The sequence below is a fragment of the Meleagris gallopavo genome, chromosome 7 (genome assembly GCF_905368555.1).
Source record: "Meleagris gallopavo chromosome 7, MGAL_WU_HG_1.1, whole genome shotgun sequence".
In the NCBI taxonomy this organism is placed as follows: domain Eukaryota; kingdom Metazoa; phylum Chordata; class Aves; order Galliformes; family Phasianidae; genus Meleagris; species Meleagris gallopavo.
The window spans coordinates 4560027-4573057 of NC_139410.1; the positions used below are offsets into that span (position 1 = coordinate 4560027).

General features: G+C 41.7%; 1 protein-coding gene across 5 annotated transcripts in view; it reads left to right on the top strand.

Annotated features, from left to right (window-relative positions):
* CPS1 (carbamoyl-phosphate synthase 1) overlaps positions 1-13031 on the top strand; it is a 122126-nt gene that overhangs the window by 46398 nt on the left and 62697 nt on the right. For all 5 annotated transcript variants that reach the window (XM_085228844.1, XM_085228842.1, XM_019616913.2 and 2 more), the window contains 9 exons: positions 1396-1540; positions 2626-2715; positions 3443-3499; positions 5754-5846; positions 8313-8402; positions 9440-9568; positions 10130-10236; positions 10553-10694; positions 12018-12095. In XM_085228844.1, the coding sequence (XP_085084970.1) occupies positions 1396-1540; positions 2626-2715; positions 3443-3499; positions 5754-5846; positions 8313-8402; positions 9440-9568; positions 10130-10236; positions 10553-10694; positions 12018-12095 (931 nt within the window). The remainder of the gene's footprint in view (positions 1-1395; positions 1541-2625; positions 2716-3442; positions 3500-5753; positions 5847-8312; positions 8403-9439; positions 9569-10129; positions 10237-10552; positions 10695-12017; positions 12096-13031) is intronic.

Consider the following 13031-nt stretch of genomic DNA (forward strand, 5'->3'; position numbering starts at 1 on the left):
TAAAAATGTCTCTTGTGACTTCCTGATGTCTGGTAGATGGTTGGAGTTGCCAATTGTGTATTGTTTAAAAAATGATGACAGTAATAAATTATATTTTCTATAGAGGGGATTCATCCTGAAGTGTTTCGATGTATTTGGCTAAATTTTCCTACGGCTACCTTCGTTTGTTGTTAAATTACAGCTACTTCTGTGTTGAAAGACAGATTGCTGCAACAGTATGCTAGTTTATAAAGGAGAGAGGGAAGGGTTGGGCACTGCTTTGAAGCTGCAGAATCAGGAGCATGGATAAGGAGATCATATTTACCCTATTCTCCTTTTTGGGGTTGAGACAGAATTTACTGCCGCATCACATCTGGAGCTGGTACAGCAGTTGATGGAAAAATCCTAGGTATGATCCTCCATTAAATTCCAAACATCTTACGATTCAGTCCTGCTTTGTAGGAAGATGTTCTGCCTCACTTTTAGATCTGTTCTTATTCAGAGGAGTGTTCTGGAACAAAGCTGCAGTCTCTGGGGCTTCTGCCTGTGGCTAAAGATGGGGACACGCTTTGGGGCTCTGTGACCTGCATGGACTACTGAGTTCTAAAGCATTGTCTTTAACCTGCCTTCCTCAGCAAAAGCACCTAAGAATCTTGTCTGGTGAAGTATGGAGTGTCCTGTGTGGGAACTTGGAGATGGCCTGAAAGAGGTGCTTGGCCTCTGTGCTGGGGGAAACTGCAGAAGCAGTACCGTGGCAGTTTGCAGACAGGGCAGGTAGGGGAAAAGAGCCCAGAGAACTAGTGAGAATCAGAATGATGTTTTGTAGTTGCTTCCATGGGCCCAGAGAATGTAGGTAGATGTAGTTTTGTCTACCTGTTCTCTCATAGAAAGGGCAATTACAGCCCTGGACATTTGAAGAACTCTACGAGAAGACTGGAGAAAGGATCAAGGCTAGGGAAATAGCTGTGTTGTCAGCTGGATTTTCTGTTTGAGCCTTCTATTGGCACTAAGAGGGGCAAGTTCTTGTAGCACATGCAAGGAGGTGATACAAAGTGCTGGCCACATGGGTTACCCAGGGAATGACAAGCCCCAGCTGTTGTCTGTGGGTCAAATGAAATGTTAAGTCATAAAGAGTCCTGAGTTTGCTACTAGCTCCAGGGCTTTTATTCAATGGAACACAAGAAGCAAAAGCCTTTCTTTGTTCTTTGTGTGAGATGTTTAACCACAGATAGCAAAGATGGGGCATATTCACTGACTTGCTTTCTTTTGTCCTGAGAATAATGCACATTACATAATTACTGTTCTTGCCCTTTTTTGAACTATGAGAATTTAGACCTGTCTTCTTCTCACTGGCTCCTTTGTTCTCCTCTCAACTCCAGACCAACGTACTTTTTCTCCTATTACTTCTTCACCTAGATACACGGAAGCCTTGACAGACCCCAGCTACAAAGGGCAGATTCTTACACTGGCTAATCCCATTGTTGGGAATGGTGGAGTGCCTGACACGACTGCTCTGGATGAAATAGGCCTCAGGAGGTTTCTGGAGTCTGATGGAATCAAGGTAATGATGGCAATGCAAGAGCTGATGAAGGGTGATGCTAGCAGCCTGAGCGTGTGTGAACGTGTGCACACGTGCAAGGATTCACTGGTACCCTAATATCAGTTAAAAGAAATCAATGATACCTAACCTTTCACTTTCTTCTACTGGGTGTTCTCTTCTAGAGATGCGGTGGCAAAAGGTAATCTGTCGTGCCTTCTGTACAAGGCTACCTCCTGTCTGAAAGTGGTGTTTCCCCCCAGTGATGAGCATGGCACAGTTTCTGTGAACTGGTTTCCTGGATGACTTCTTTTTTTTCTTTCCACACTCACTTCTGGTTCACATTTATCTGTGTTTGCCCAGGCCTGGTTGCCACAGAGAGAACAAATGCCAGAGAATGAGAAATTTCTGTGTGCAGTGTCTGTTTTTCTCTATGCCTGTACAATCACAAACGGGGAAAGTGGCAGCTATGTGAGGAAGGCTGTACTGTGCAGGAGCTGGTATTTACTCTTTAGTGACAGGGCACATTGGCTAGCAGCAGGTCTGTGTCCGTGCAGTTGTGGCAGTGCTGAAAAATCAAATAAAACCATGTAATTGCAGAACCAGTGAAATGCTTCATCTGTCCTGAGGTGAAATGACTCCTTTATAAGCTATCCAGCTCCACTGGAAAGTGGAGTTGACATTTGAAATGAAATGTCACTAAAAAGTGAAACGCTTTCTTAAACAAAAAATGGATTGAAATAAAACACTTTGTCTTACATTTCCATTTTCTTTCTAACAAGAATGGTTTTCTCAATTCAGTACAATTTAAAGTATTGGTTATCTGGAAGCATAATCTGAGTCTTCTAAGTAAAATGGCCCAGCTACACTCATCAGAACAAACTGCTGATGTCTTTACTCCTTTGTCTGGTACCTGTTCTATGCACTCCCATTGTGAAGAATTAGGTTTTGCTGTCTTACTGTTCTGCAAGAGCAGTCGCATCAAATCTGTCTGGCGTTATGTCTTAACTCTGGTGTGCTTTGCAGTGGATGAATAGTGAAAGCCGTGAATGTACAGAGCTAGTATAGAATGATCCTTCAGTGCAAAGTGACATTTCTTCTCTCTGCAGGTTTCAGGTTTGCTGGTGCTGGATTACAGCAATGAGTACAGTCACTGGCAGGCTGCGAGGAGTCTAGGGGAATGGTTGCAGGAAGAAAAGGTAGGAGATTCAAGGATAACTACATTCAGAGAACAGACCTGTGTGTCTGGGAAGAAGGGAGAGAACATCCTGCATTGAGCTGGTAGTCATTTATCTCCTCGGATGTTTTCACTGCTCTGCATTAAGCTTGTTCAGCGTTCCTTAGTGCCCTGACTTTTCATCCATTTCTCTTTGTTATGGTGCTATGGTATTTCCAAAATCGTTACAGACAAATTGTTAATTAAATTGGGATGTTTGGTTCTTCTTAAAAACAATTCATGTTAGATTATATTCCTGTCTGTTATTGAATGTTTCTATAGCGCTTCTCTGAGTGGTTACCACAGTGGAAAACTCGGGAGATGTTAGCTGCTGGAAGCCTTCTCCCTTGAAGCTGTGGGAGTCAGAGATTTGCCAGTGAAGTGCCACTGACTTATAATAGCAGGGAGGGTTAGGTGCTCAGGAAGAAGGCAAGATGTGGCTCAGAAATTAGACCAATATTTGCCACATGAGCTTTAGTGCTTTTTAGTGCAGAAACTAGAAGATTTGAACAACTAAGCTTTTTGTGAATGGGAATGGGGAGGAAAAGTGAAGAAGAACTGAAAGTGAGGTAGCCTTGGTAAGAGAGCTGCTAAGAGCCAGAGCTCTTTAACCAAGGGACATTCTTCTTGGCTAAAAGTGATCTGGCTGTTGTCTTCATCTATCTTAGCTGCTTAATCTCAAACTTACGTCTCTTTTGTGATTTCTTCAGGTGCCTGCTCTGTATGGGATTGATACCAGAATGCTGTCTAAATTAATTCGTGACAAGGTATGATCCACTTCTCTAGATCCAGTTACACTGACCTTGCCATTACTGGGACATTTTTCGAACAGTGCAGCAAACCTGAAGTAGCAATGCTACTGCTTGCTTGCCTTAGCTTCAAATGGTGCTCAGATTCCGACGCTCTTCCAGAGGTTCTGGGTTTCCTGTTACATGTAGGTGTGTTCCAGCACAAGCTCATGTAATGGTAGTGTCAATTACCTGTTCCCTCAGATAATAACAGAAATGGCAACAATCCTGTGATATTTTGTGCAAATTTGTTCGTAGACATCCATGGCTTTGGTCGATGGAAACTCTTTTGTTCTTCAAGACTTAAGAAATGCCTACATTATCCAAACCTGGATTCCTAATTCAGGCTGATTTTCTTTGGCTGAAACCTATGATTATTTTTAACATTCATTACTTTTTTTCTGAGAGCTAACAGTAGAAAGACATAAGCAGGATTATTTAGCAAATGGAAGTTAATGTTAAGGTACGTTTCACATCTGCTCAAACAGTGATCAAAGCCATTCTGAATGTAAATTGTTGTGTGTGTCTTGGAGGCATTTCTTTTGTAATGGGTTATTTGAAGCTGCTCTTTTCTTAAGGTGACAAGTCTGTATCTGTAGTCCAAGCCCACACCCCTGTTCATTCCATGACTAAAATATCAGTGACCCAACTTGAAAGAGAGTTATTTGTAAATGAATTCCTGTGGGATGATAAGGATTTGTCCTGCTCTTACAGACTGCATACAAATGCAATTTAATGCAATGGAAAATGGCAGTACATTTTCTGCTTTCTTGAGTTGTACCATTTAATGGATCAGTGTTCCTCCCATCCGAAGTAAATATGCTTTCACTATTTATCCAGTAGCTTCTCAAACAGTGTAAAGCATTATACTGACATCTGAATGGTATCAGTTTATGGCTTATAAAATAGTGGATCATGTAGCATTTTCTCCATGACTTCTCAATCATGTTGAAAAAACAATATTTCACTCCATGTCTATTTATAAATGGGGGATGAGAACAGAACTTCATTGTGACAAGTGAAGAATTGAACAGCAAAGTGTTAAAGCAACTGTAAAGATAAATTTGGCTGAGTAATCCAGTGGCAAGGTACAACAGATTTCTTATTTGTGGGAAAGGATTTTTTTAGGGTTCTATCATCAGCTTTTACAGGACTGGCTGCAAAATGGGACTCAGCAGTGTGCGGCTCCCAAGAACCTTACTTCTTTAAGGTGGATACTGACTTTTTCAGCTCTGCTCTGCAGAAGCTAGTCTGGAATATCCTGTAGTGTGAAGTGTTATCACTTCAAGGTGAGGCAGGATGTCAGTCACTGTTAAGAGCTGTCTTGAAAACTTACCCTTACACACTTGGCACACTTGGCAGAGCAAGGTGATGGTACATTTCTGCCTTAAGAAAATGGCAAAGATACTTCTAGCATGATCAACCATGGAGGTAGCTCAAGGAAGTATCACTAAAGCCTGTGAGCAGTCCCAGCGTTCATAGGACAAACTGTGTTTTGCCATGATACTGTTGTGTGTTACAAGTGTTACCTTAAAACATAGGCTTCCTCGGTTTCACTTTCTTCTTCCATCCTTGAGAAGTTTTGTATTGCACACCCTGTCACTGTGCCAAGGAAAAGGTTAACCCTAGGCTCATCCCACTTATTCCAGGAAAGGGAAAAACCAAAACAAGAATTTTTCCACCGAGAACTTCAGTGAGCAGAACGTGAAGTAGGGGATGCTGCTATTAGATCAAGGGTGTCATAGCAGTAAAGAGCAGAGCTTGCTGGAGTCCATTTTATTTTTATTTTTAACAGATTAATTGTCAAACAGCTTTGATGACCTGCCTCCCACACAGCTTTGCTTTACAGCTCTGCTGCCTTATAGCTATGCACAGTATGTAGCTAAAGACCTCACAGTGGATGACTAAAACCAAAAGCTGCAAACGGCCTTGGGGATTACTCTCAGATCTTATATGGGGATCTCTTGGAAGGCAATCCATTTTACTGGCACTAGAAGGCCTACCAAACTATTTAGAGAGTTTACTGATGGTGCTGCTTTATCTCTAGATGAAAGGAGTTTAAACATGTTTTTAATACATGGAAAAAATCAAAAACTTCTGAATATGCTGGAACGGTTATAAGCTGTCAAGAAACTATAAACAGATGCTGAGATTGCTGTGCCTGTCACCACCTTGCTCCAGTGTTCACAGCTTTTCCTGCACTCATGCTTTGTTTACTGGTGTATTTCCACAGGGCACAGTACTTGGGAAGATTGAATTTGAAGGTCAGCCCACAGAGTTTGCAGACCCAAATAAGCAGAACTTAATTGCAGAAGTTTCAACAAAGGTGAGAACTTGTAGTCCCAGTTCTGTACGCTCTGGATATTAGCTGCTCCCCATTTGCTCTGAAGATAAGCAGTCTGGACCTTTTTTAAACCATGTAATTTCTAGACCTTGGAGGTCTGTGATCTCAACGTCATTCAGGTTTGGATTTGCTGCAGTAACTGGTTACCTGAGATGCCACTTAGAGTATGTGGGCAGCCTTGAAAGTCAAGGATCTCGCTAACTTACATCAGTGCCTTCTGTATCTTGAGTCAGGGCCTTGTTGCTACAGACAAGGATATCAGTTGGTTATTGAGGTCTTTGTGATCTATGATTGCAAGATGCCAGTGAAACCATTTTGAGCAATAACTCAGCAACAGGTAAGGTTGCTGATGATAAACTCCGCAATTATAAAGAATTACTCTAAAGGTGTTGAAAATGGCTTTTAAAAGGGCAGTATAATAAGATAAATGGAGCCTTGGTAGTCTCGTTCTGTTTATAACTTCATTTTCTAGGCTTGAAAAACAGCATCACAAATAAAGGTGACAATGAAGTAAGCTGTTTAGTGTTGATAATTACTGGACGTAATTAATCTATCAATTGCCGAACAGTTATTTTCATGTTAATCAGGATACATTAAAACCTGCTAATCAATTGTATTTTGGAGAGATTTATTTTTTTTCCTTTTCCTTTTTCTTCCGCTCCCCAGCGTCAGTAGATGCTAGCATATAGATTCTATGCACTAGCTTTGCTTATACAAGGCTGGGAGTTTAGGAAACTTGCCAGTCTTTTGTTTTTTGGAGATTTATTTTGATGCCAGGGTTCCAGAGCAAATGAAAGAGATTTAACTGCTTGAAGTTAAAAGGTCATTTCTATCTACACATTCAGTCCCTTTTTTAGGGACTTTTTTTCAGTACTTTTTTTTGTTCTCACCACTGTTGCCAGGAGGGCAACTGCTGGCTTACAGCCTTTCCACGTCATCATCTCAGACTGGGGCATTTTTTATAGGCTGGGCTGTGAACAGATGAGGGAAATCCTTTGACTTTAGAGGGAACATATTTTAGCGTTTCCCTGCTTCAGTTCCCAGTCTAGCCATACTCTGCCAGATGCTGGGGTCAGTGCTCTGCAGTACAGTGAGAAGTAAGGGAAGGATTGTGAAGACAGCAGAGACTAAATTCAGTCCTGCTGCTGAAGGAAAGCTGTTAACAAATCATAGCCTAATTAATTGGACAAGGGTAAGTTTTGAGAAGAAAGTGATTAAAATAATTCCACAAAGTTTTGTTCTTCAGTTCTCTCTGGCCCTCTCTGCACTTTCAAACCTTGTAGAGAAGGGCAGTGGCTCCTTGCGTCCTGACTCTTTCACCTCTGCTCCTGAAATGGCAGTCAATCACTCCTGATGATGGTGAGAGGTGTCTTCACACAGGATACGCTCTTGCTTACATTCTATCAATCTATTCAGTCTTTGAGAAGATACCAACTCAACCTAGAACTGAATTAGGATAACACAGAGGGAGAAACTGTTAAAAATTCATGTGCTCACTATAGAGGGGGTATTTTTTTTTTTTTTCCTTCTATCTGGTCATAATTCTTCTTGAAAAGAATCGATTCATCACTCAGCACTAAGGCACATTGGGCGTGGATTTTAGCCCCTTATCATAAAGAGGCCCAGTTGTGAAATATGAATGCCAGGGAAACTGATTAAAAGGGAGTTGTTTAGCTCACTCAGAAACAAATATGATAAATGTCTTTATCGTCTTCCATTCCAGTTACAATCAGCAGATGAGTGGGTGTACAAATGGTCCAGTTTGAGGACTGAGGCAGGTGACCTGTCATAGCAATTTACTTTGTGGGATGGGAACAGCAGCTGGAAGAGAAGGTGTCAAGAGAAGTGTTGTCAGATGTGTAAAATTGTCTATGTCACGTAGCTGATGCTCAGTGGTAGATGACCATTCTGTAGCACAGTGATGCTCTGGAAGTCTGGCACAAAATATAGCCAGCCATGCTATGCTTTGGTCTTACTGTGACTGGCAACTTGGGACGGTGTTTAATGGGGTGGATCTGTAGCTGGTGTGAAGCAACCTTGCTCTACTGACATCAGCACGATGATTTCACTTCAGCTGAAAATCTCTCCCCGTGTATCTGGCAGTTCTCTTGAGCTGTAATGATCTGTGAGAACTAACTTGCTACTTCACTGCTAATGAGGTGAAACATGGGGAAAAAAGCTTGTCATTAGCTATGGAAACAAGTGACTTCTTAGGGATTGCTGTCACTGCTGCAATCAACTAGATATGAAATGGTATTATAATCTCTAATAAAAAAATAAAGGAGGAGAAAGTGTTAATATTGGTGGTACTTCTGGAGATTTCTCTGCAAATTGCTTGTTAAGCACCAGTCTGCATGTTGGTAAAGAGTTCTTCTGCTACTTATTTTCGCTGTGTTTTGTGGGGTTAGGGGTGATATGTTATTTATACCGTGGTCTCTCTTTTTATAGGAAGTCAAGGTATATGGCAAAGGGAACCCAATTAAAATTGTAGCAATTGACTGTGGGTTGAAGAACAACGTTATCCGTCTGCTGGTAAAGGTAGATCAGTGCTTTATATCCTTCATATCCTGTTTTGCTTTGGTAAGAGCCTTGCCTGTACTCAATAGCCTTCCTTCCAGGTGGACCTATTAATTCCAGTAACTGCTTCCCTCCTAAAATAAAGTACAGGTGATTTTTGTTTTAGGATGATGCCTATGGTCCGTGAAGTGTTCTTGAACTTAATGCTTGATATTGAGGGGGTAAGGAAGTGGACCTGTGCAGCAACCTTTCAGGCATAAGGAATTCCAGGAGGGTGAATTTAAAAGAAACAAGGCTCATTGTCTCTAAAGAACAACCAAGCCAACACTGTCAAAAATGAGTCAATGGGAAAAAGTTTTGCAGCGAGAGTGGCTGCTGAGTGGCTGAAACAGAGACACAGAGAAGATGTGCAATTTCTGTCCTTGAAAATACTGAAAACTCAACTGACCAATGCCTTGGTAACGTGCCTTAAAGTGGAAGTCACCTCTGCTTTGAGCAGGGATTGCATCAGACTTCTTGGTCTCCCTCCAGCCCAAGTTATTCTTTAATTTGAGGATTTTTTGAAAATCTTATTTTGTTAGCACTGAGATGTAGCTTTCCTTACTTCTCTAGCCACACAGGAGGAGTGAAGGTGGTGTATTCTCATTCTCTGGATGTACAAGCTTTACATGTCTCTGTTTCCTAGTTAATGTGGATGTTCATCCCCGTTTGGATGTGCGAGACTCTTTCTGGCATGCCATAGAAGGAGTTTGGGAAGCTCTGTGTTAGCAGTTAGGATGAATGCACTGTGTAAAAGTGAGTGTGCTGCACATGTATGCACACCTCTTTCACATTGCATTACTAAGTTGTGATCTCATTAGTGAATTTCAGAAAGACTTGTCAAGTGCTATGGTGTCTCAATTAATCTGGGAATAGTTAAAAATAGTCTTGCTATTGTCCCTGGCAAAGGAATGGCTGAAATAGTGACTCAGCCCCTGGGAAAGGTGAGCATGGGAACAGTCTTCAGACATAAATCCATTTGTTCCTTTGATCTCCTCATTGCTTGTTTTTTCTCCCAGCAAGGTGCAGAAGTACATTTAGTTCCATGGAACCATGATTTTACCAGGATGGAGTATGATGGGCTCGTAATTTCTGGAGGTCCAGGAGATCCCATGAAGGCTCAGGAAGTGATTCAGAATGTCAGAAAGGTACAGTGTGACAGCCAGTGGGCCAGTTTTTCGTGCTTACCTTCTTTTTTTGTCACGTGGCTGAAATATGAACAGTTGCACTGTTGCACTGACACGGTATGAATGAAATGTCATGCAGCCATTTCAGCTTCCTAGGATATTCTTTACCTCAAGTCCACTGGGATTTGAGTCTCCACTAGTAGACACAATAAGGCTCTACAGACCTCGCCACGATTGCCTTACCAGTGCCTTAAAATGCCCTGTACTCTGTTAGCACCTTTGTGACCTCATGAAAGAGCCCTTATTTTTCAGCAATCTTCTTTCAAATAATGTCATACTTTAATGCAAAGCATCGTTGCTTATTCTCTTTGAGTAGACTGAGAACTTAAGCTAAAGTTTCCCTCTGAGGCAGAGGAGAGGAGAAAAATTTCCTTCATAGGCTGTTGCTACCCTTGCATTCACTGTTTTTCTGCATGTGGCTGCTGTGTGGGTACTGCAGCAGGGCTAGGAACATAGCGTGGTTTATGCTGGAATTGCTGAACAGAGTCACTCCAATATCTTTTGAAAACCTTTTCATTTTAGGTCCTGGAGAGCAGTCGCCCAGAGCCTTTGTTTGGAATTGGCATGGGGAATCTAATCACTGGAATAGCAGCTGGAGCTACTTCCTACAAGATGCAGATGGCCAACAGGTGCAGCAGCTCTTCTGCTTTCCAGGGCCCAAATAGATCATCTCAGCGTCACTAAAGGCCACCAGACAGCAGTGTCTTCCTTCTGAACTGTCTCAGCAGAAGCTAGTATGGCAGTAATACTACTTTGGTCTTGACATTCTCCTTGCCTTTGATTAAACTGCCCTGTTGTGTGTTGCTTTTTTTGAGGATAATTGGTCTCCACCAAACTGAGGGATTGTGAAGTTTCTCCTAGGATGTGCCATTTTGTGGCATTTAGTCACACCTGACACTTCGGACTGCTGTTTTCTGACCCTTTCCTTTTCCCTCTCTCTTTCAGAGGACAGAACCAGCCTGTCCTGAATGCAGTGAATGGACAAGCTGTCATCACTACTCAGAATCATGCTTATGCTATTGACAGCTCTACCCTCCCACCTGGCTGGAAGCCTCTCTTTGTGAATGCCAATGATCAAACAAATGAGGTGAGTGCATGCTTTCCTATTTTTTTAATCTGTAGATAGCAGCCTTTAGTGAGTAAAAACTGTCTCACCTTATTTTTCCTCCATGCAGTCAGGTTACAATTAGTCATCAGAACTAAACTTATTGACCTGATCCTATTTACTTTACTTGGAGCCCTGCCATCCAATCCAAAAGAAGGTGGGCTGTTACTTCTGTTGTACAGCTGCAACAGTGACCTCATGATTTCCCTGGAAATGCTGCCTTATTAACTTCAATGATTTCCCTACTGCAAGTGCACCAATCCTTGTCAGTGTACTGTTGCGTTCATTCTGTGTTATGCAGCACAGAAAAGGAATGTTATTCAAGCTGAATTTGGTCTGCTAATGTGAATAGAATTCCAAGGCCTAAATGTCAGGAGGGAAACAGGTAGTTGCCTCTACAGAACAACTTATGAAATCTGGAGTAAAGAGCTCATGCCAAGTGACCTCCATGTGGGGAAAAGTAAAAAGATTTAAAAAAAGAAGGAAAAAAAGCTTGGCCACTAGATGTTCACAGATAAACATGGGAAAGGATAGGAAGTAAAACAAAATCCCATTACTCAGGTCTGTTAAGGTCTGAGACATTGAGGAGCGTCTTAGGCTCTGTAGTTGACCGTGATAAATACTGTACATTAGGCCTAGTGTTGTGCAGGTCTTACTATTTATCAGAAAGTCATTGAAAAGAAGGACCATTTCTGTATACCCTCAGTCTCTTAAACCTCCATTGATTTGCCCATGTGCTGGAGAGGGATGAGGAGCAATGCAATTTTAGCATGGAGGTGCACAGAGAGGAATAGGATTGAGTGGGCTCTCATATGCAGTCTGTTTTATTCTTGTTTGGAAAAGAAGAAATGCTGACTGATCTGAGCCATCACAGCTGGACAGGGCCAGTACAGGTTTGCAAATACTGACAAACCATGGAATATTTTGGAGAGATTTGTATGTAGGTAGTGATAATGTGAGCATTCAGGGAAAACTTGACACATCAGTGGCGTTCTTTACTTGGAGGGCAGAAACTCACTGTGGTCAGTAGCTCATCTCACACCATTGCCCATCCCACCATTCTCAGCCATGCACAGTTCAGTGAGTTGTACAGGCATTGGAACATTCTCAGAAGAGCAAAAAGCTCCAAGGCTCCTCAGGTAAGACATAGTTTGAAGTCTGGGAATGGAACAGGTTTAAATTTGGCAGCTCCTTAAAAGCATCCCAGTTCCTTAGCCTTCTGTACTTAGAAGGAAAAGATCTGACTTTCTTTTTTCTTGCCCACTTGCAAGGAAGTGCTTAAGATAAATGTTTTTAATCCTACAGGGAATTATGCATGAGACCAGACCAATTTTCACAGCACAGTTCTACCCAGATGCAAATCCTGGGCCGACAGACACAGAGGTACTGTGTGAGAATTGATCCAGCCTTACTTCTATGTTCCCTGGGGAGTGCAGATACATATGAGCTACAGTGACAAATCTTTATGTTGGTGATGGTCCTAAATCTTGTTTTTGGAAAAGTTAGAATCCTCATAGAGGACTCAATCATGCATAAGCTTGTTCTGCTTAGTTTGAATCACAGTTAATTACAATCAGCAGCAAGGCATCTATTGACTTCTGTGTGCTTTGGATCAATGGTTCCATTCACATGATGTGCGTGCCTTGAGTCCTGGTGGGATTATTTGTGTGTTGGAAGTTACTGAAGTGCTTAAGCCTTTGCAGGATCAGGCTCAAATCTCTTGTACCTGGGGTGATTGCAAAAGGAAAAGGATTTCATCTTAGAGAAAAAAAATCCCAGCCAGATGTTTTGTAATAAAATCATTAACTTTCTAATATATTTTAGTTCCACTTGCAAATGTTATAATTACTGCAGAGTTATGTAGATGAATTCATACTTCCTCACTCTGGTTCTCCTAAGTGAAATGAAATTATAATCCCCCATCTGTGACTTCGCACCAATTCTGTAACAACTGGTTGCATAGTCACAGAGTTTGACGAAACAACAAAGGAGATGTGGAAGGCAGAGGAGGCAGCTCTGAACATAAATATACTTCTTCACCTTTCTTGATAAAGTGGAAATATACATGGAAGTGCTTATTTTAATCTTAATTTGATATTGTTGATTAAACTTGCAAGTAAATTTCTTGATATCAAGAACATTCTTGCTAATCTGATTGACTTGAGTTCTCTGAAATGAACAACCCTCAGTGTCTATTCCAAGTATGTGCACTTCCACTGCTTGGATGGATTTGATTATTTAGGTGCTGTTCTGCTAGGCTTGCAGGATCCATCCGTGCTCCTTGCCACAGATGATTACCTGCAACCAGCTTCAGGGACT